General features: G+C 25.0%; 1 protein-coding gene across 2 annotated transcripts; it reads right to left on the bottom strand.

The window, feature by feature from the left end:
• Nucleotides 1–2,129: 2,129 nt before the first annotated feature.
• On the bottom strand, nucleotides 2,130–16,636 carry LOC145835376 (protein disulfide-isomerase A3-like). Of its 2 annotated transcripts, none has more exons than XM_082942939.1 (12): nucleotides 16,490–16,636; nucleotides 14,063–14,150; nucleotides 13,098–13,215; nucleotides 11,074–11,181; nucleotides 8,676–8,793; nucleotides 7,004–7,098; nucleotides 6,429–6,573; nucleotides 5,888–6,073; nucleotides 4,480–4,574; nucleotides 3,843–3,979; nucleotides 2,970–3,107; nucleotides 2,130–2,449 (listed from the first exon to the last, which is right to left on the bottom strand). In XM_082942939.1, exons 1-12 carry the CDS (start codon nucleotides 16,621–16,623, stop codon nucleotides 2,378–2,380), a joined length of 1,434 nt encoding a protein of 477 aa, XP_082799065.1. In that variant the 5' UTR covers nucleotides 16,624–16,636; the 3' UTR covers nucleotides 2,130–2,377. The 2 variants fall into 2 exon arrangements, with proteins under 2 accessions (XP_082799065.1, XP_082799066.1); XM_082942940.1 differs by lacking the exon at nucleotides 13,098–13,215 and adding an exon at nucleotides 12,547–12,661.
• Nucleotides 16,637–24,752: the final 8,116 nt, after the last annotated feature.

Here is a 24,752-nt window from a genome sequence, read left to right as displayed (position 1 = left end):
AAAAGGTGTCTATAAATATCTAGTTTATGTGCTTGTAGGTAGATGAAATTTAAGATTATTAAATATTTTTTTATTGGTTTTATTTATTTGTAAACAATTCAGGTATAATTAATAAAATCTAGCACTAGTAATTTATAAATTTTTTTTTTAACTGAAGAAAATATTGAACATATAAACTTAGAAAATTAAAATAATAAAATTATTGTAAATGAGCTAAATAAACTATTCGCAAGCATAAAACTAAAAGTTTTAACAAATAAAATTAAACAATTAAAATAACTAAAAAGTTTAAACTTATACACCTAAATTAAGAATCTCTATCTCCTGAAACACATATAACACTAAAGATCTAGTAAAATAAGTAATACAAAAGTAATATACCTACTTAATTAATTACACTGTCAATGAGGATGAAACAACACAATTAAGTTTTAGCTAAAAGAAACAGAAATGAAAATAATATTATAGTAATAACAATAATAAAACCAACTTATACCAATCCAAATCTACATACACAAAATTTATGAGTTTTTTTGAGCAATCAGCCCAAAAAAACGTTGATAAATTAACCAAGTTTTTGTTAATCGCTGAACACAACATTAAGATAAAGTTTAATTTAATTTTAAAGTTAAATTCTTAAAATTAAAATGAAGGAACCGAGCAGACTGACGTACTAAGACCTAAAATTTGATAAAAAAAACTAAATTTTAGTACTTTAGACAAATGTATAATATTTACTTAAAGATTTTTTTACATACGCATAAGATAAAAAACCACGGGGAATGACTAAAATCAATGTTTATAATTAAAAAAACGCTTTAAACAAGTTTGTAGAAAACAAATAGATCAATACAAGAAAATGGTACAAATAAAATTTTTTTATTAAAAAGACTTACTTGGTAGAAATAAATATTAGAGTTATAACTCAAAAATCCATTACAGATACTGTTTGGAAAACAGAATTTAATTCATATAACAATAAAAAAAACAGTAAACTTGAGAATGTCTCTAAGTTAAAAGACAGTTTTTTAAATACCTTTTTTACTGGAAAAGCAATACAAATAACTTACCGTATTTTTTAAATGATAATATACTCGTAATATTTTACTGCAGGAATCAGTAGCTATTTACAAGAAAAAAATCTATCGTGTTATTAAAACATAATTATGGTCAAGTTTTTGAGTAATTACCAATATTTAGTTTGTTTACAATTTGAATAAATCATACTAGTAGATTTCATTCTAAAAAGTTTATACTTAGATTTTTTTACAAACGAACTGTTCAGAAAAAGTTAAGTCCAAATATATTTGCGTGACGAGCCTGGTGGTTAATTTTGAAGGACAAGAATTCATAAAGTTATCTAAACTGTCTCAACAGCAATCCCTTACTTATTGATCTACAGCGTATTGTAGATGATACAGCAACAAATCTTTCGTTAATTTAAAGGTTGAACAGTTTTATGTACTCCAATCGACATACGACTGATGAATAGAGAGAATTAGTTTTACAACTACTAGATTAGGGGATCTACATTTACGGCTCTGCTGTTAACAATTTTATGTTGGTAACAAAAATATGGTTACCAACATAAATTTAGTCAAACCCGGTCTTTATGTATAATTTTGAAACAACTGAAAAGTTGTACTTTACAAAATAAAAAACTAATCAGGTCATTAGAAATATTTTTAAAAAAAAACATTTGCTGAAGATTAAAATAAACAGCTTGAGAATGGGTCACTTGTGTACAAAGTACACATCTAAAAAGGTACGCGCCAGCACTATAAAATAAACAAAACAGAAAAAATTTTATGTGTACTTTACGCGGGTGCGTACCTTTTCAAGTGCGTACTTTAACACCGTGCACAAGTGACACCCAAATCTTTTGTATTTAATAATCATTCAAATAAAAAAATGTGTAACTCCTCCTGAAATAGACATCTCTGTCTGTGGTTTTTTAAACATCATAGCGTATAATTTTTTTTTAAACCATAATAAAAATATAACTATATCTATGTTAGTATCACTATTATATTTATAACTATTTTGTGTTTATTTTGTAGATGTTTCCAACTTAGTTTTACAACATTCGTATATGTTTTACAGAAATAAACAAAAATAAAATGTTTCATTGACATGAAATTTATTAAACACAAAGTAAAGAATGTGTGTGTGGTACTAGAAAAAGCATATTTATAAAAATAATAAAGAATTAAATAAAAAATGCAAACAAAAGAAAATCCTACAAAAATTATGAGAAACTTGATACATATGTTAAATATAAATATTGTGAAATCAGTAAAAAAATAAAGGCTTCATTCACATTCCCTATTAATTCGAAACATTCTACTGCATATATTTATGCATATATATTATTCATTTATAACTCGGTTTTTGCCGATGACCTGTTTTCTTTGATGTACTTCATGAAGTCCTTGACTTCGCGGGCACCCTGTTAATTAATAAGAAATTATTTAAAAGTTCAAACATGTATAAAGATAATCCGTAAATACTAATGTTATCAAGTTATTTTAAAACTTTTAAATTTAAAAAACATTTATAGATAACCAGTAGTATTACAAAATCCTAAATTATAAAAAAAGTTGTTAATAATTCAACAGTTACTTTAAATTATTAAAAAGTTCAAACATGTTTTCAAAGATTGTATTCAAGATAATCCGTATCTTAAATACTAATGTCATCAAGTTATTTTAAAACTTTAAAATCAAGAAAAAATTTTGTAAATAACCAGTAGTTTAAGTAGTATATTACAAAATCCTAAATTATAAAATATATATTAATAATTCAACAGTTATTTTAGTTAAAGATTGAAGAAATGAATACTTTAAAAGCGAAAATTTCACTGTTAGGGTGAATTATTTTCGAACAATCTCTTAACCTGAAGATAAAGACATACACGTCATAATTTTAAAAATATTTTATCATCTTTATAATTTTATAACAATACATACCTGGTACTTCTTGGGGTTCTTCTTGTTGCCCTTGGGAGCCCAGTAGATGGTTGGGAAACCAGAAACGGCGAATTGTGACGGGGAGTCGTTTGCTGTTGCATCGATCTTTGCGATAACTACATCGTTGTCATCGGCCATCTATAGTGTATAAAACTTTATTATATAAGAACCACTATAGAAATAGTCATTGCAATATTACTAAAGATTACCATTTGAAGAAGTTGTTCTACCTTTTTAATTTATAAAAATCTAACACAAATAGTTAAGATTTAAAGTGTAAAAATTTTGAACAGATAGTTGCTTTAATCAGGGTTGCCACACGTTTTTTTATTAATTTTTCAAGGTTTTCCAAATTTCTTCCAGGTTTTAAAAAGTACACATTTTTAAGTCTATTTGAAATTTAAAGTTTAGCTTAAGTAAGAAACTCTGATGAATTGAAATGAAACAAAAAATTGAAAAAATACTGTAAAGCTACTTTAAATATGTTTTTTAACAAAAAAAAATTTTGATAATGACAATATTTTTTTATTTATTTATATGAAACATTTTTAGTCAAAACGAAATTTTACTACTAAACATGTGAAAATTGTTAAAATTCTATGTTTTCCCAGGTTTTTTTTTTCAAAATATACTGTCCTCTAAATCATTGAGTTGAAAAATACATGATAGACACGTTAGAACTCTTAAATTACCTTTGCTCCACAGCAGTACATAACTTTTTTGTAATATAATGGCTATAAAAATTCTCACTTATTTATTGCTTTTTTTGTCAATTTTATCAGAAACTACTTCTTCATGGATTTTTAGGTACAATAACATTTTTGTATTATTTCAAAACGGCAATATAAATAAAAATAGAAATAAAATCCCCACCTTTTCACCGAGTTCGTCCCACTTAGGAGCGAGCGATTTGCAGTGTCCGCACCACGGAGCGTAAAATTCAATCAACACGTCTTTGCTCTCATCCATGACGATCTCGTCAAATGTCTTGCCTACTACTACTTTGACTCCTGGTAGAAATATTCATGTTACATAAATATAATTTAATTACAATTCTAATTCATGTAGATGTGTTTTAAATGTTAATTGATCGTTTCATCAACATTTTTTCTCAATAGTACTAGCTTTATTATTTTTTTTTTAAATTGTATATCACTACTTTTAATTTTATGTGTTTAAATGTTGACTGATTGTTTTATCCAGTTTTTTCAATAGTACTAGCTTTATTATCCTTTTTTTAAATTTCATATCACTACTAATAGTAAAGCCTTTTAATTTCTTTTTTATTACAAACTTTACACAAGTTTAGTTGAGTAAAGGTTTGTTTAATACATTTTAAACCCTACAAAGATAGTATTTTCTTTCGAGATGAAAAAACTTAGGGATATGGTTTATTAAAGAACTAACGGTTTACATTTGTTTTTAATATTAGATAAAATACCATAAAAATGTTAAAAAAAAGATAAAACACAAAACAACTTGCAACTTGATATAAATATAATATTTTTACCTGCATCGTTACTAGCTGGTACTTCTTCAGATTTGATGTAAGGTTCAACACTTCCTTCTTTGAAAGCAGCCAAGAATGCGGGGAAGGTGTCTTTGCTGTTTGAATAATAATATATAAGTAAAAAGTTAATAATAATAATAAAATAAGGTAATATTCAGTAACAAGTACAACTTTAATTGCTGAAACAAACTACTATTATGACTTTTAATATATTATTAAAATTGCTGTCTTTGCTCTTAAATTGTTATATTACTTATTAGTTATATTTTTATGCTTGTGGTTGAAATGTACAAATATTTTTTACTGAAATATCATCTTTATAATACTAAAATTTACACAAATTAAAAAAGTGCAAAAAACTACATGTTTTATGACTTGAACCGTTAAAAAACTTATTAATCACTATAACTAGATTAAAAAAACTTATTAAAATATAATAGATGACTAAGATAAAAATTATATTTGTGTATTTAGTATTGAAATATATAAAACTTATTAGAATTAATGTAACAACGTTACAACTTTTGAGTGAGGAAGTTATTTTCAAAGAGAATTATTAATCAGGAAATGAGTCATACAATAGAACAATTGAAGAAGAAAAACTGAAACTTGCTATGTACAAAAATGTTTTGAGTTTTATTTATATTTGTGTATTTAAACAGGTTTTAAAAACTTAAATTTGTTTTAGAATCAACAAATAACTTTAAAAACTTCCTAAAAAAAACCATATTTGTTACCCACAGCTTATATAATTAAAAATATATATTTATTAAATACTAAAAACTAAGCGAAATTAAGCAAAGTTGGCTCGCATATAAATGTCAATGAGCTTTTATATACAATAAACTTTTTAAGTGAGCAGAACTAACAAAAGTTGGTATATTATAAACGTCAATGACAAGCTAATTGTTTAATATTTACATAACAAGTAAAGAGCGTTGTAATGTTGAGCAAACAAAAGTTTGTTTAGCCAAAGCATACTCCAGGAAACTATAAATTAGCAATTTATGATTTTGACAAGATTTAGTGATTTTGGCTTATTCATTAGTTTGGCTACGATTAACAAGAACATATTTGTTCTAAAATTTAAAAAATATATAAAATTTAATTTGATACCACTTACAAACTATGTGTTTTGCAAAACTGGTTTAATGGATTAAAATATATAATAAGCTGTATCACAAACTTATAATACAGCTTATCTACTTGATTTTATTACCGACATAATGTAGAAACATATGGTTTTTAAATTATATTAAGAAGCTTTAATGATATCTAAGTTCCATAATTTTGTAAAATTTGTAAAAGAATACCAACGCAACGAAATCTTTCTTATCTGAACTATCAACAATAACACAAACAGGTTTGATATAAATATCAATATAACTCTTTATAAAAAATTATCAACCCAACGAGATCTTTCATGATGTACTTCCTGTCACTCGAATCGACAATGACGCAAACGGGTTTGGGTTGCTTGGCGCCATCTGCGTTCTTGGGGAGGTCTGTGAGCTGGAGCACTCCCGACATTTCGTCCCTGTTAGCGATGGCGAAAGTCATGGAATCGTGGTATTCCTTGCTCCATTTCACTACCCTGTTTGTAAATTATACTTTATTAAGTTACTACTTGATTTGGATGTTAAAACAAGTTAATCATATATATTGTATTACTTTGTGATCTAGGGAGAAATCATAAAAATGGCTGCTTTATATTGGTTTCGAAACAGTTAAAATTGAAATAGATCAAAAAGAAATACGATAACTGAAATTTTTGTTAAAAAATGCATTTGTAAACTTTGAACTTTTTGCCCTACAAAATTTAAAAAATAACTTTTCAAGACCTTTTTTAAGAAAAAGTACAGTTTTTACAAATGATTCTCTGTTTTTAAAACCTTAACATAAAAATTAAAGATTGCAAATCAATACAAAAACTTTATAACAAATATTACCTGTTTCTCCAGTAGTTGGTGCCCTTCAAGTTCTTGGCGTAATCAACTTCGTACATGACAAGTACAAGTGGTTTTTCCATTTTACCGAAGTTGTCAGCTGTGGCGTGTGCGCACTTACCGAAGAAATGTTCCCTGACGAACTCGCCTGTGAATAGTTAATTTGTTTTATAATGTGAAGAACAATTCATTATTTCATTAGTAAAGCTTGTTTAATTTGCAAAAAGCTGTTTTTCTTTATGAAAGATAACTTTTTATATTGAAGTTAATGAAGAATACTGATTTGTTTTTTTTTTAGTTTATTTAACATCAAATAATAATCTGTAAAGACAATAAATAGTCAATTAAAAACAAGAGCTACATTACTCTAATCCCCCTAGCTCATACTAATTTTGCGCATCTATGAGTCATAGAATGTTCTTAATCTTAATTTAAGGGAACTGATAAAGTTAAAATTTTTTAAACATAATTCAGCTCTAGAAATATTGACAGAACTGTGACATAAATAATTTGTACTAACTTGAAAAATAAAAAACTGTTGTAAAGATTCGATAAATTATACATGACTCTACACTCACCCATGTTAGCCTTGTTTGGTGCTTGTTCGGGCATGACGACTTCGCTTGGCTCGAATTTTGATTGGAGGCGTTGGGCGCGGTGGAACACTACTTGGCTGTGAGGAAATGATTTTTATTATAATGCATGTATTACTACTATTACTGAAAATAAGAAAAACTTTTTACCAAATTGCTTGATATTATGTTAAATATTTATGTTGGTAAAATAAATAAAGTACAATTTTAAACTTATTGTTTAGATTATATTATGTAGTATATTGGATATACTTCCACAGATTTATTAAACATTTTACCTGTTTGATAGAGTTATTTTTTAAGGCTTCTTTTAGTTTATATGACAAAGTTTTGCTCAGTAAAATGGTATTTATAGTAAACAATTTTTCAGAAAGATACATAATATAAAAACAAACAAACATGGTGTTAAAAAGATATAATCTTTTAAATGAAGTAGGCAAAATTAAATTTTCAGTTGTATTCCAATATAGTTTGTTCATAATGATTTAAAGTGGGTTTATATTACTTATATATACAAGCTTTATATATACTTTATATTTGTTTTGTGCTTTATTTTAAACTTGTTTTGAAGCTGATGAGTGCGTAGACAAGAAACTAGAGTCCTTTAAGTTTTACATCTTGAAATAAACTTTTTTATTAATAAAGCCCTTAAGGTGGGCTCAGAGTGAAAGATTTGATTTATCAAGTTAAATAACCTAACTCTACATATATGTAAATCTCATTTAAAACTTCCTATTTTTTGGTTTATTAAGGGGAAATTACTTTTTTTGGTTTTTGAAATGAAAGAACTTTCTTTGTTAAAGAATTAGTGGTTTATTCAGCTAACAGCGTTCTTATGGAATAAACTAAAAAGGTTTTTTCAAAACACTTAACTATTTATTCTAATACAATTTTTAGTTTAGATGTACAAAACAACATCAACTGGAGTAAATTGATTTTAGAAAACTATCAAAAATTGTTGTTTATCTAAATAAAAGTATATTTAAGAAAAACATTTAAAATTCATTAATTGTTAACAGAAAACTAAAACTTATATAATACTTATTTAGAAGCGTTTTAATAGCTTAGAAATAAGTGTATGAAATTAAATTATGCTGAATTGTATAAACACTTATTTACAAAAACAAATTACAATCCTTAACTTTAAAGATTAAATCCTATACTTTAATAACTGATTTATATTTTTCACTGAGTTACTAATAATCAATAAATCAATGAGGATTTAAGTTAAAATTATTCTTTAGTTTAGCAAAACTTATCGACTTTTAAAATTGCAGAAACACAAAATAAAAGCTGTTTAAAAATAGTGAAAAAAAAATTCTACAGCTTAAAATTTTGGATTTTAACCAAACAAAAAAATAAAAGTGATAACAAATCACTCGTTTTTGGATTAGCTGAACAAGGCATTTGCCGGACAAGCTTTGAATTATTAATAATTCAACAAAAATATAAATAATAAAACCCTTACCGTGCTTTCAAACGCTGTAAAGCTTTAAAAAGAATTTTTTTAAATATTTAATGATAAGTGCTTATATAATGATAGAGAACTTTTGAATATACTTAATTTCGAGATTTAAAAGCAAAAAGGTATCTTTATTTGTCAAAAATATAATTAAAATATAGTAGTAATTAGATAAATACCCCAATAAAAACGAACTTTTTGTAAGTGGCAAGCATGCCTTCGTTAGTGACAATACCGAATCTGTAATCCTCCCTCAATGAATCGGCTGCTTTCTGGAAAGTTTTTACCCAGCTGTGTTTAGGTAAGAAGTATCCTGTGTGAATATTATTAAAATCAAAAGTTATAAAATTTACCAAGATTAGGTTACTAAGTTTTCATCCAGCTGTTTTTAGGTAAGAAATATTCTGTAATATAATAAAACATAAATATATAAATACTATAAGAATAAAAAATTATTTAAATAAGTAAATAAATATCAATTCCTAGAAAGGTTTTACCCAACTGTGTTCAAGTAAAAAGTATCCTGTGTGACAAAATAAAACATTTATTTAAATATCAAAGCTTTCAAAATACACTAGAAATTATAAAAGCTTTTTTTTTAACTGGGCTTGAAAGCAAAGTATCCTTTAAAAAAAACATTTATTCAGGGTTCGTGCGCGAATTTTTTTTCATTTAGCCTGACTGAGACCAGTTTAGCCTGACATTTTATTAAAGTAAGGAAACTCCCCTTTAGAAGTCATTTTAGGTACTGGGGGGTCTTGATTAGTACTATTGTAATCTCAAACTTCAACCAGCTTTTTCTCAAAAATATTTTGAGCTTTAAAAACCTGCAAAAAGCAACTCATAGCTTAATTACAACTCAATAAAATAAGACTATATTGTGAAAATGGTGATTGAATCCCCTATGCCCTTAACATAACAAATTCAGTGATAAGTTTAAAATAAGTGTTGTAACTAATCTATTACTAGTGTAAAAATTTAATATATATTACTAAACACAATTGTTCAATTTAATTTAGCACTAAGTAAAAACATTATAACCAAAAGATTTATAATAAAACTACGTGCATTGTCATGTTTTTTAAAATTGAAAATTTTAAACATACAAACCCTTACACAATTAATAAAATTAGTAAAAAAAAATTATTATAGTATTTTTTAAAATGCTTTAAATTTATACATAATTATAAATCCTAAACACTTAATAAATACAGTGATTGTTGATGTCATATCAGATTTAAAAAGCTTACACTTAAATTAAAAAAAAAAAAACCTTTAATATTTTGTTCGTGTAAAGAAAAATTAATTGTACCTAAAATTTGTACTCCCACAAAACTAAGTACTTGTATCTATAAGCTAAGTTTTAGTGTTATAATATCTCTAATAACTTTGAACAAACAGTAAAATATATGAATAAACTGCTAAGAGTTTTAATCTAAAAAGTATTCGGTAAATAAGAAATAGCCTTTAAATAAGAAATTTAAACAGTTCAACCAACTAAGCTCTGAAAAACATAGCTGATGTAAACAAATTTAAAAAAACAGCTAAGTTGTTGAACTAAACTGTAATGCTTAAACTGTATTTTTTACGAATTTTCATAATTATGACATATATAATCTACTCACAACAAAATAATGAAGATTCTTAAATATTTTTTAGAGATTCAACAAAAGGTTTTAAGCATTTATTTTAACAAATACTGACTGATTTTTTTCTTTAATAACTAAATCTTTATTTAGAAATAAATTTACATCCCAAATTGATCTTAAAAAGATTTCTCAATTGTTTTTAATTAAATTTTTCAAGCATTTGAACTGAGAAAAACTGAGATTCTCAAATTTTTAAATAAAAAAACTGATTTAGCCTGACGTTTTTCAACTTTTTTCAAAAAAACTGATTTAGCCTGACGCGCACGAGCCCTGTTTATTGCTGACTGAGTAAAATTGTGGTAATCTGTATAACTTAAAATTATCTACTTTATAAAAAAGACAAATCTTGAAAAATATGCTAAGACATTATTTTACAAAAACATGAAGATGCTTTTCGAAATTACTTTATTAGGAGTATTTTTTTTTTGTAACTATTGACGGGCAACAAAGAATACACTTTTGAAAAAAAGCTCAAGTGTGTTTTGCCTATAGTACTCTTTTTTTAAGTGGCCACTATACTGTGTAAACTGTAATTATTCAAGTAGTTTAAAGTAGACTTTACTTTTTTTTGTTGTGGCTTTATTAAATGATATAAACCGTACAACTTTAGCAATCCTGAAAATAAGTTATGGTATACACATATCACTTATATTTTATAACTTTGCCTTATTTGTCATTAGTTAATGTTTGAAATATCAAACGAAATTAACTCCTTAATATTTCGAGTATACATAATTAATTTCAAAGATATTATTATATTTTTAACCTTATAAATTGTTGTTATCAACAACAATACAATGAGAACTGAACCTTAATATAAAATAGGAGCTAACATAATACGTGTAAAAGTAAACTTTTACTTACCAACAACAATAACATTGGAGAAGATAAGGAATTTTGCAAGTCAAAATTTATAAACAAATAAAATAACAATAATTACTAACCAACTACAACACCATCAGGGTAGGTCAAGAACTTTTCGAGTGCCTCTGGGGTGTTGAGTTCCTTGTATGCTGGAGCAGCTTGCTTCAAGATGAACTTGACAATTCCATCTAAATGTATTTACAGTTAATTACATACTACAGTGAAAATATTTAGTCTGTGATATTATTTATCTTGAAGCAATTATTAACAGTAAAAATTTTGAAACTATATAGTCTGTGATATTATTAATCCGGTAGCAACTGATACCAGTAAAACTTTTGAAATTAAAACACTTCAGTAGTTTAAAATATTACTTATTATAAAATAAATACAATAAATAATTACTAAAATCTGATACACTGATACAATTAAAATAGTTATTAAGGCCATAGGGGGGGTAGAAGCCATTTTTTGACCAAAAATAACATATAGACTTATATTATAGTAAATTTCATAATCTTTCAGATGCTTTTTTTAGGTTTTAAAAATATTAAGTAACTTTTTTTTTATGACCGGTTATATAAAGGGTTGTCTTTATAAAGGGTAACTTTAAAGCCATTTTTCTCGAGTTTTTAAAAACGGGCTTTAAAATCTATCTTCTCCTTCATTTTTCAAGCAATCTTCTTCAAATTTTCAGGAAATGTTCCTTACATTATGAGAAAAAAAACGTTATTTGTGAATTTTAATAATTTTGAAAAATAAAAATTTTATGACAAAAATAAAAAAAAAGTGATTTTTTATCAAAAAAAAATTTTTTTTTTCAAAAAAAAGGTATTTTTACTTGAAATCTTTTAAAGTCACAAATAACGTCTTTTTGTTATTGTATAAAAAATAGACTGTAAAAGTTTGAAGAAGATTGCTTAAAAAATGAAGGAGGAGATAAATTTTGAATGCATTAGTCTTTTTTCGCCGTTTTAGTTTTTCCTTCCCCATAAGGAACCTGTTATGCGGCCCGACTTTGGCCGGTGATATCTCAAAAACTAATTCGAATTTTTAAAAACGGTAAAAAGCAACTTGAAGCTTAGTAAAAACTCTATAAAATAAGATCAACTTGTAAAAAACATGGCCTACCCCCCTATGGCCTTAAATGTGATTAAAATTTTGAATTTAAATTAGTGTTTTTATGAATGGTAGTGGTTTAATTTAATTACAATCAATTTGTTTCAATCATAATTCCAAATTGTTAAACTTGTTAGATAATTTTAGTTTACTTGTATATAATTATGGATTATGAAAACTAATTATTTTAATTTTCAAACATTAAGCTTAAATCTTAAAAATATCAAAGCCATTATTCATAGCAACTTTTAAAACAACTGACCATCTTAAATTCATTTTAATAATAATTACACATTAAATCTAGACACTAAAATACCTTAAAATTTAGGCAACCCAGAAAAAATCCTAAAAAACTACCACAACATAAAAAGTATTAATACTAAATGAAAACAGCGAAATAAAAAATGTATAAAACAACTACAAGCTCGTCACACCTTCCTGTCTGGGACCGTTGTAATCACTGGCTGTTCCGGATCTGAACATCTTCAAAGTTGGGTAACCGCTGACTCCGTGCTTCGAACAAGTGTCCTGGTTGGCTGTGCAGTCCATCTAACAAACACGGCAACCAATGAAAAGCAGGGAAAACAGTTTATAAAAAAAGTTATTTTAAGTAGAACTGGTATGTTTAGTTACATTTTATTAGCTGTTTTTCAATTTCTGTGTACATGAAAACTCCACAACCAATGAAAAGCAAGTTTGAAATTGATTAATAATGTTTAATTTGAAATTCTAAATTGGTAAAATTTCTTTGAGGAAGTTTACAAAACTTTACTTGATATTCATTTATTTAAGTTAAAAATGTCAAACTCATTTCCAAAAGAAAAGTTTTTGTTGATAGTAAAATAGTATAAAACAAAAAACAAGCTATTCAAAATCATAATAGAATTTTCTGTTTAATCCACACCCTAATTTATCACACTGAAAACAAAATAATATCTACTGTAAATCACAGCAAATTAGTCTACTCTTTCTCACAAAAGTAAACCTTTGGTCCTTCTGCCCTTGAATTTTTTGGGCTTGTTCTCCCCTCTGAAGAGTTTCATTTGAGGGAAGCCCCTAATTTTGTACTTTTTGCAGGCCGTTTTAGATTTTGTACAGTCAATCTTAAATTGGTTTATAGAAAATGAGATTTTTTAGGTTAAAAAATCTATTTGTAAATTAAAAGAAACTTAAAGCCTTTAAAACATTGAAATTTATCAATAAACAATCAATATACAAATTGAGCACTTTTAGATATGTATAGTCAATCTTTAATTGGTATACAAAAGTTACAAGTAACTTATAATGTATATAATTTTCTATCTTATGCCACTTAAATTTAAACTGAATTTAAAACTTTAATCATTGCAATTTATACAAAAGATACCTCATATAAAACTTTAATGCCTTTCTTAGGTTTTGTTAAGTCAATTTCTAACTGATAAACATGATTTTCAACTTTTTGAAGTATAATTTTTGCCTTTAAGCTAATTTTTATCAAAAAGTTAAATAGATTAAAATGAATCAAAAATCTAATAAAAATTTTACTACTAATATATTCACCATTTTAGTTTTCTCCTCTCATAAGAAACCTACTTTACTTTTAAACTTTAAATGACCATACATAAAAATTTGTTTGAACGTTAAATAGTTATAAACAGTAAAAAAAATCCTAGTTATGTCTCTAAGAAATGGGATAAGGGAAAAAATGAGTTATTTATCATCCCTTCATGGCCTTAACAAGAATTTGACATTTAAGAAAAGTTTAAAAGTGGGTATAAGTTAACTAAATACTAATATTACAAACCTTAGCAAGCAAAAATGATAATGGTCAGAATTTATAATTTATTTGATATTATTACAAACTTTTGCCAGGGGAAATGATCATAATAATAACTTCATTTAATATTCAAATCACATACACTATAATGTTCAAGTATACATTGAATAAAATATATTACAATTACAAACCTTGGCCAGGGGAATTGGTGGGTCTTCTCTCTTCAGTCTGGTTGCGGCTTTTTCATATTCTGGTGCCAATTTCTTGCAGTGGCCACACCTATTTTGTTTATGAGTTTTTTATAAATTCATGACTTAACTTTTATGATAAATACTGAAATTTTCTATTTTCTGAAGTGTAACACAACTGGGTGAACGACTGTTTAAAATTGGACAATTCAAATTCTTAAAAAAATTGAAAGTGCCACTACTAAAAAAGTTATGCATATTTTTCAAACATAAAAATTCATATGTAGGTCCTATAGATATCTACAAGCCTTTTTTATTTTTTTGCAAAACATTAAATAGTTTTTGAGATATGGCTTAAATAAAGTAAAAAACATAGTTATTTTTAGTAATTTTAAAATATAAATTAATTCTTTTAAGAATTTATTTTACAAACTAAGTTTAGGTCAAAGACCTCATCAGTGCTTAAAAAATCTAAAAAAGATATGTGACACTCATGGAAAATAGCATTTATACAACTAAATTAAAAAAAAACAAAATTTTAAAACCTTCAGTAGTTGAGATTGTTTTATTTGTAATCTTAAAACCAAAACATATAATAATTTTAAAATATCTTAAAAAATATTCAAGAATTTGCAAAAAAAAGAAAAAGTGCCTTGTAGATTTTGTTTTTTTCAAATTTATATTACTTTTAGAGATATATTCATTTTAATATTTTTTTCAAGAATTGAATTGTTGGAATTTGAATTGTCATACCAATACAACTAATTTTTAATAATTTCTTTTTATCAGTTACCTGACCAACACTAAACATCATAACTATCATTCTAGTCAAGATTATAAAAATTTTGATTAGAAAATCATATTTTATTACAATATTATGAATGAGTAAACTATTCAAATAGTAATTTGTAACTAATTATGTGATAAACCAGAACAAAAATTGGTAATTTCCTGGGATGATTTGGCACCAATATCAAAAAGAAAATATTTTACACTTTCAATTTCAAACTTTGATACTATAAGTATAGAGTTGAAAAATAAGGTACACAATAACTCAAATTTGAAAAGAAAAATTTTTAAATAATTTATAATATAGTTATTTTTTTTATCATCACTGTTGACCCTAACCCTTAGACTTGATTGGTAACTTTTTTTTGTGTTTTTATTTATTTTTTTTAGTATTCTTTTTTTCATAATAATTTATATTGTAATGTTATTTTTTCCATTATCAGTGCTACCTCTAACTCTCATTCTTGATCTGTAGCTTTTTTTTTTTTATTAATTTATCTTTTAGTTTTCATTTTTAAACAATTTTTATTAGTTTTCATTTTACTATCACTCATACCCCTAACCCTTACCCTTGATCGGTAGCTTTGTTTTTATTAACCAAGAATTTATTTAAGATTTAGAGCTTTTCATTTCTATACTTGTCTTATCATAGTGTAAAATTAAAAGTGTAAAATATTTTCACTTTAATATTGGTGCAAAATCATCCTAGGAAATTACCCAAAAATTACAGTACATAAGGTTACTAACTTAAAATTTTATTTAGAATATATAAATATTTCAATTTAAAAATGGTAACTTCATAAATTTGGTGAACTGTAAAATTGCAACCTAAAAACTTTATTTATATTGGAGCAGTTTACCATATGTTTTTTCAACTCAAGATTTACTTGTTTTACAAATTCATTATTTGAGGCAAAAAGCCCCCCTGCTTTGCTTTAAGCTATCCTAAATTTATAAGATACTTGATAAAAAATGATATGATCAAAAATTGTAAAAAAAACTCTTAACTAAGGTTAAATACCTAAAAACACCATAAAAGTTACAAAAAAAGAGTTAATAAGTACATATATAAAAATTATAATAAAGATAATGTCATAAAAACTTGCCTGGGATTTAAGAAAAGTATTCAAACTAGCTAAGGTTAAAATTAAATCATTAAGCTTGAGTTGATCTGAGTTTTTAAAAACTTTTTAAATTTATGTGGCAACCCTGAAAATTTTTGTTCTTATATGTTAACTAAAAAACTGATTAAGTCATTTTAACTTTTTGTTGACTACAACATTACTAGTGACATTATGTTGTTTAACTTTTAATTATATAGTAATATTGATTTGCATTTTTTAAAATTCAAGACATAATGATATATAAGTCATATAGAACTTAACATTTTTAATAAAAATTTATGTTTTAGCAAGGATAAAAAACAAAATTTATGTGATTGAAAAAACTTAATTATTTGTTTCATGGTTAGGTTAAGTTAACACAGATAATCAGATTTCAATTAATATTACCCTATTGTAAGTTAAAAAGCTAGAAGAAAATTAATTCTAAAAAAAATTTCAAATGGAAACGTTTAACTAAAAATTTAGTTTAAATATTAAGTTGAAAGTTTTAGTTATTTATTGCAAAACCGAAACTAACCATGGGGCAAAGAATTCAACAAGGATGAAATCGTGACGGTTGACTTCAGAATCAAAGTTGGCATCTGTCAAGTCAATGACATCTGAACCGAAGGCCAGTCCAAAACAGAAGGTCAAAAGAACCAACAATTTCATGTTTATTTATTCTACTTCTAAAACAGTTTGAAATGGGTAAAATTTTAGGCAAAAATTGAAGTCAAAATTAAATCATTTATAACATACCATAACATTTATGAGAAAATTTCTAGCATAAAATTAAACTAATACCTCAATGTTTGGTATACAACCACAAATATTTTATAATCAACAAATATTAAAACATGTCGATAAATTACAAGGGTAAGACTTTTTTTATCTTATTTAGACCTTATATGACTATTAAAAGTTAGAAAAAATGTAATTTGAATTTAAGTATAAGCTTTAAGTAACTTTTACTAATTCAACTAAAAATTTAACTCATTATTCTTTGCTAACATAAGTTATACTTAATGTAACTTAATGAAATTAAAAGATTATTTAGCAAATTTAAATTGTTTTTAAGGTAGTTGACTAAATAAAATACGATAAAACTTAGCATAATGCATAAAATATTATAAAAAATATATAGTTCTTTTTAATATAGCTTAATTTACCAAACAACCAAGTTTCTTAAAATCTTCAAATGTCTTCAGCAGTTGTTTTAAGCTTTATGATGAGCACATTAAGAATAAACAACACACTTAGCTTTTTTTGTGACTCACTTTCATAAGAAACCACTGCCAAATCTGAGCATTTTATTTGCTGGCTCCCTCTGATTGGCTCAAAATTTTTAAACGTCAGCGTTTTGCTTGACTGACTTACAACATTTGCTTTCACTTAGTCACGTATCAGGGAATAGATAACAAGTATAAAAAAGTAAAAACTTTTTAAAACATTTAAAATTTGAGTTTTAAATCTTTAAAATTCCAATAACAAAACTTTTACACTCCATAACGTTTAACAGTAAAATAAAATTAACATGTGATAGTTTTTTATGAATGTTTTACATCAATCAACAGTTTGCTAACTTGTACTATAAAACAATTTAAAACGTATATTTGTTACAGGATCTAAAACAAAGTCATTATCACTAAGTCAACTAATTTTCTATAACAGCTATAACAAACAATTTTTAAATTTTAAATAGTATGTATTTTGAATTTTTTCGCAATGAATTCTCTTTTTTTAATTAGACCATTAAAAATTTTAAGCTGAAACTTTTACAATAGGTTTTTTGTAATCTGTATATAAAACAAATGCAAACGTACAGTAGTTTTTTCAGTTTTTTATAATAATATTTTCTTTTTACTAAGTCGGGCTTATTGACTGCTCGAGTAAATCTAATTCAAATGTAGTTTAAACTTATTTAATTTATAAAACATTTCGCATACACAAGCATACTTTTAATACTCTCATGCAGTTATGCATTTATAAATATTCATATAAGAAAAAAAAGTCAATAATAAAATAATTTCACATTACAGTTCAATTGAATATAATAAAAACTATTATGCACTTCAAACAAGTGTTATCATACCTCAATGGCTTATATTAGTATAAACTAGCTAGTAAAACAGTAAATAGTTTAAATTATACGATTATAAAACAAATACTTCAAATAAAAAAACGAGGAAAAATGAGTTAATTTGTAGACTAGTTGACTATATCTTAAAGACTTAATTCTGTAGAACCTAGCAGACTAAATTTAATTATTCACCATCTAAACTGTTTCCAATGAATCCTTTGTAATCTGTCTATAAAATAAATAGCAAAGATAAGAAGTCAATTCTGTACAACAAAAATTTTTAAATAGTTATATTTATGTAGTAAACTATTTCTAACAAAAAAAAAGTTAAACTTATAAATGTATACTAATGTAATTGTAGTTTGTGTATTTTTTTCTCTGTAACTATTTTTAAAATATGAGTATAACAAAAACAAAAACTTGTTATAATTATGGTTTTCCATAATATTTTTTACCAGAAAAATGTTGAATAATATTAGTTTCAGTTTTAGTTAGTTTCAGTGAAACTTTTTTAAGCATTTAAAGTTAACGATCTAGATTCTATATAGTTACAAAATTTATAGAGTAAACTATAAAGGTTTTTAATCATATTCTATTAATTGATAAAAACGTATACAATTATTTTTTTTTAGTTTACTGTAAGTTAAGAGGTATATTTTTATAAACATGAACTTATTTTAGTTTAAATTAGTTAGTTTGTTTCGCCTAACGTCTATATATAAACGCTTATTTAAATGCTTAAAAGGTCTGAAATTTAAAAAAAAATTCATTAAGTAAAAAAGAACTTTTTTAGATATTTTCACATCCCTAGATATTTACTTATATAAAATATATAAAGGCTTAATTTGAAATAATGATTATTTTTACTAAAAAATAACTATATGTATATCAAAATACGCACTTTTAGTGGCTAAAAGCGCTAAGTGCTAGAAAGAGAAAACATATTTTTATTGTTGAATTTTTTCAAGGCTTTACAAAAGTAATCAATTTTCAGCTATGCAAATGTTTTAATTATTACAATCTTAAATGGTTTAAATAGCAAGCTGTTAATATAAATATTTATTTGTTGGTTCAATGTTAAACTAACTTGAAAACAAAGAATCCATTTTAAACTTAGCGTTGCATTATTATATGCAACTACCTAAAACTGAAAGACTTTTAAATAGTTTTATAAAGATAAGTTTCTTTACTTTGAAGATACCTTTTGATCTACAATAGTTTTTTTTTTAATTTATCAATACTCTCTGTAAATCAAAAAATTTAAATAAAAAATGAAACTAAAACCTAAAAATATCTGAAGAATTTATGAAATATGCTTTGTGTTCAATAAATAATAAATAATTTTAAATTCATAAAATTTGTTAGCTACTTTTGTTAGCAGTAAAAGTAAAGGCTTTTAAATTAAACCAGGATATGTATACTAACTGTTTTTATTAGTTACAGTAGTAGTAAAAGTCGTGTGTAAAACAATAGTAAAACCTTTACCCAACTATTTTTCGTCAGTTTCAGTTGTTGTAAAAGTATCAAAATGAAGTTCTTGTTATTTCTTGTTGCATTCTACTTACTGATGATGAATAGCTGTTGTGATGGTACTGCAGATAGTCATGTAAGTTTATGTTTTAGTACTAACACTTCATTTAAATTTTTATGCTTTATGTTTATAAGTTCAAGTTGTGTCATTTAATGTTTTTAAATGTATTTGTTTTAAGCTTTCTGAAGAATGCTTATTTAGTTGGAAGTTTTTATACATCTATAAAGTCTATCTTTCTTTCTTTCCACCAGAACTATTTTAGCTATTTTGTATAACAATTATTAATTTGTACGATTTTTAGGTGATAAAGACAGGCGAAAAATATAGTTAGTTTTTATTTGTTTTGAATTTATCAGTCGCTTAAAAAAGTTTGTTTTTAGTTTGATTTTTTTCATACTGCCAATCTATTCAAATAAATTTGCTACTGTCAACGTATCAATTTAGCTATCTATCTACGTTAAAACTATAATAAATCATAAAAATGTGTAGAGTAATAGCTTTGAGTTGCTTAAAATAATTTATGTTAAGGATTTTGCAAGCCGATTTTTTAACACTAGAAATCTTTCTAAATGTGTGAAATATTTTCAACGTATCAACAAAGTTATATATTTACCTTTTCTAACATATAGATAATAGTGATTGATCATAATATGGTTTTTCAGTAACTGAGCTACAAATTACTTTACATTTTTACTGTAATTGGCTGTATTAAAAAAAGGGCTCTTAAAAAATTTTTTTTAATAATAGTTTTTTTTCTTTTAGCTTATCGTGCCTGTCCGCTTAATAAAGACAAACCAAATTGTGTGAAAGCATCTCTAGTCATTCCTGGTATGTTTAATTATTACGTTATAAAGCGGTAGTTATTGCTGGTATGTTAAATTATTACGTTATAAAGCTGTAGTTATTCCTGGTAAGTTTTGATTGTTACATCATAGTGCTGTAGTTGTTCCTAATAAGATTTAATTTTACGTCAGAGCAGTAGTTATTCCTGGTTAGTTTAACTATTACGTCATAAAATTGATTTATACCTTGTTAAGTAAATAATTACGTCTTATAGTAGTTAAATAGAATTTTAGCAAACCAAAGAACAACTCCAAAAGTTTACACAATACATTAATTGTCAGCAAGTAAATCAATGTAGTTTGTATACATCTGTTATGATATAATATTATATATTCATATATATATATTATAATTTTATATAAGTTGCATCTTAGCAACTAAAAATTCTACATAAGCATAGTCGTTGTGAAAATAGGAACTTACTATTTAGTTTAAATATTAATATTTTGCTTATAGATTACTGCAAAGACGAGTTCTATGAGGCCAGTAGGAATGACACTGTTGGAAAGTCTAAAATGTCGTGTATTGAAATGAAAATAAACGGCTTTTATTACTACAATATTGGAACTATAGCTGCTGTAGAAGTTGCTGAAGGTTTGCATTTAAAAAATTTAATTCACAATCTTTATTTTTTACAAATATAAATTAATTATAGACTTTTTTCAATGTAACTAAGTAAAAAATTGTTGTATTGTAATAGTTTATGTTTTCAGATGTTTTTGTGCTTGTAAAATTAGCATTAGAGTATTAAAGTCTAAAATGTATACAGAAAATTTTATATAAAACCAACAGAAAAGTTTATTCTACAACCATTGTATAAATTTGTCTTACTGGGCTGAAGTTGTCTCTTTTAAAAGGTTAAAAACTAATTGAGCTAACTACTTTCAGATGAACATTGTAGTGGACTATGTGATTATAGATGTTTACAAATGGAAGTTGAATTACTCAATGGTGACTTTGTTGCTAAAATCCCTTTATGTGAAAACCGTAAGTTATTTATCTAAATTTTTACAGAAATTTTTAGATAATGAAACTATTTAGCTAGTTATAAATTCTAATTACAGAAAATATAGGTTAAGCAATTGACGCTATTTAAATATTCTTACATTGTCGACAAAGTTGACAAATATAAGTTAATATAAGTATACAAATATATACTATTTTTTTTAGTTTATAAGTCCGGAATTTTTATATTATTTAAGTGAAAAAAAAATTTTGTAAATTTAATTTTATTTGGTTTAATATTTTAGTTATTGTAAAAACGGATTAGATTTATTAACTTTTAAACAATAACAATATTAATTTTTTTTAACAGAACTTATGTATGGATACATTGTTGAATGGGATATTTGATTTGAAATAGTTAATAATCGTAAAATTCTTTTCAGTTAGCTGGAAATTCAACTTATTTTGTTTATTCTATAAAAACTAGGTTTCTACATGCAATTAATCATTTTTGTCAAATGCTAAACTGTTTACTAACATGTACATATAATTGAAATTTTAGTTTTTATTGACATCTATAAATTTGTGTTGTTATTTTTGCGTTACTGTGTTTCGTAAGCTGTTCATAAAATAAAATGCACAAAAGAATTTTATTGGTTTTGTATGTATTAAGTGGAACACAATCATATTATTTTAAAAACAGTCTTGGTTATAAGATTTTACTAATCGACAACAATAAAACTGAATCATATTATGTTAATAATATGATAATTGTTATTATGTTATATAATGGTGTTAAATGTTAATTGTGTAAAACAAAATTATATGGTTGTAAAGGAAACATATTGATTATTTTCAAATATCCTCAAAAATTTTTATTTAGAATATATGCTTATTTTAGTTTGATGAAAAGACAGTATGCTGTTATATAAATAAATTTTAAACTACAATAGTTGTAACTAGGTTTTAGGATTATATTAAAAGAAAGACAGTAAGATAAAAAACCAGCTAGTTAGAATCTGTCTGAAATCTACGTTTTTCGAAACAAATGAAAGACAGTATAAAAATAAAGTTTGCTAATTAGCATCTGCTTTAAAGTTTTATAACCATTTTTTTGATTTATTTAATTTCTATACATACATTGAGTATTTACTTAAATGAAAAGGTAAGTGAAACTTCAACAGCTTTCTAATTTTGTTAATTAGCTTTTTATTTTTAATTTAATTAAAAAATGTTTTTTATTAAGCAGCTCAGCTTTGTTCGGCTCGATTACATTGTTCATAAGTTAAAAAAAATTCGCTGGCTACATATTTCCGAGTCGTATCCGGTTCGCAGATCGTACGTTACCTACCTCTACCTTAATGGGTTATTTTAAAATAAAATAGTAAAATGGTATATAAAGTGTATTAAAAGTTTTATAAAAAATATTATATTTCTATATATCCAAAATTACCCGCATTTGAGTTAATTTGTAAACTAGTTGACGATTTTGTATAAAAGCATTTGTAAATAGACCATAGCAAGATTAGTTCAATTTAAACTTTAGAAAAAGTAAACTGATGTTCAAAAATACAGAGTTTTTAATTTTTTAAAATACAAACTTGCTATTGTTTTACAACAATAAATTACTTGTTAAATAAAAGCTTAGTGCGCCGCGTTATTTAAAAAAAAATTGTATTAAACGAATAAAATATCAATAGAAAAATTAAATTCTAGTAAAAGCAGTCATATAATGATCAATATTGAAGACTTTCCATTTATTTCTACATTATCTACAGCAATTACTTTACCGTGACACTTTAAATTAGTATTAAGTCACTCTTATCACAGTATTCAAAGTTTAGTTGGCAAGTCAACAATCACTTTTTGACAACTTCGCACTAATGTGTACTAATAATTCGATTAGGAGGACATTTCAAAACATTCGTTATTAAATAGTTCAGTTTTATTAGATTTGCTTACGTAGTTCATAAATTAAATACACCAAAATAACCCCTCTCTCCCTTCGCTCCCGACCTACTTTGAAAACTCCATTTTAGATTCATGTATTCTTATCTTAAAGCTTATTTTCAGCCTTTTGTTAAAATTTCGCACTAACAGTTTAGGGTTTGGCTTCGAAGATTTCCGCTTTTTTTTCAATATTTTATCTAGAAACAGTTTTTTGCAGAGAAATGTTATAAGTTGTTCCCCTAAGTTAAAATATTGATTGTATTTTTACTGTATAATAATAAAGTTTGTTGCCAATAACATATTAATCATACACTAACTATGACTCGATCACAATATACATATTTTTGTTTATTTATAAGTTTTAAAGTATTTCTGACAAAATTGTTTTATTATGTTTTATATCCTTTTACAAACATGTTTAATATTAAATTACTAAAGAATTTATTATTTGATGTATGACTCTTTAAGTTATTATTTGCTTTTTACGATAATAGATATAAAACTCTAAAATTAAGAATAACTTTTTATTATATCAACTATTTTTGCATAAAAGTAGAACAATAATTACAGAAATTTGTAATACTACTACGTACACCTCAAATAAAAACTTAATTAATTAACTATAACAATGAAAAAAGAGATTATCATATTTTTTTAAAAATTTAATGTGCAAGGATTTAATAAGTTTATACAAATCAAAAAAAAATTTACCGACTATATATTATCTTAAATTTAACACACAAAAAATAATCGAACCTAGAAATCCAATGGAATAATATAAGACAGCAAAATTAAATTAAAAAAAATTAAATTAAAGTATACATCTTTTTGTATGTTTAAAAACTACATAATAAAAATAAATTTTTAAGCTAGAAAACATTTAAACAACAAGATTATTATTAAAGTATTCAAATTTATCATCATGTTAGTCTCATTTCGAAAAATTTTATTTAAAAAATGGCAGAAGTTCAGGTAAAAGATAACTTCATTTTATTATTTACATCAATTTAAAAAGAACTATTTTCAGAATGATAAGGAAAATTAATTAGCAGTTTGCGTATACGAGGGACATTTTTTTTTTGTAAAATAAAATTAATCTTATAACTATTTTTTCTAAAAACATTAAAAACAAAATTTACAAAAGAAAAACTGGCTAATTAACGAAATGTTAAAAACAGCAGCAATATTATGCATGGGGTATGGTACGCTCAAACATTAGTGACTATTTTCAAATCACGTGGTTCAGGATTGTACAAAATTCATCAATGTCACCTTCCATAACCATCTTTTTGTATGGAGCTTGTGCGTTGGTCTCAAAGAATTTTGTTGCATGTTTGTTGATTAGAAGTTTCGGGCAATCATTAGACACTCTTCAACCAGTCCATTTATCGGTGGTACCTATTTGTTAGTTACATAAAAAAAAAGTTTGCACTTCTCTAAAACTTTGAGCCC

The sequence above is a fragment of the Thalia democratica genome, chromosome 5 (genome assembly GCF_965202585.1).
Source record: "Thalia democratica chromosome 5, ktThaDemo2.hap1.1, whole genome shotgun sequence".
NCBI lineage: Eukaryota > Metazoa > Chordata > Thaliacea > Salpida > Salpidae > Thalia > Thalia democratica.
This window is presented reverse-complemented; position numbering and strand designations above follow the sequence as displayed.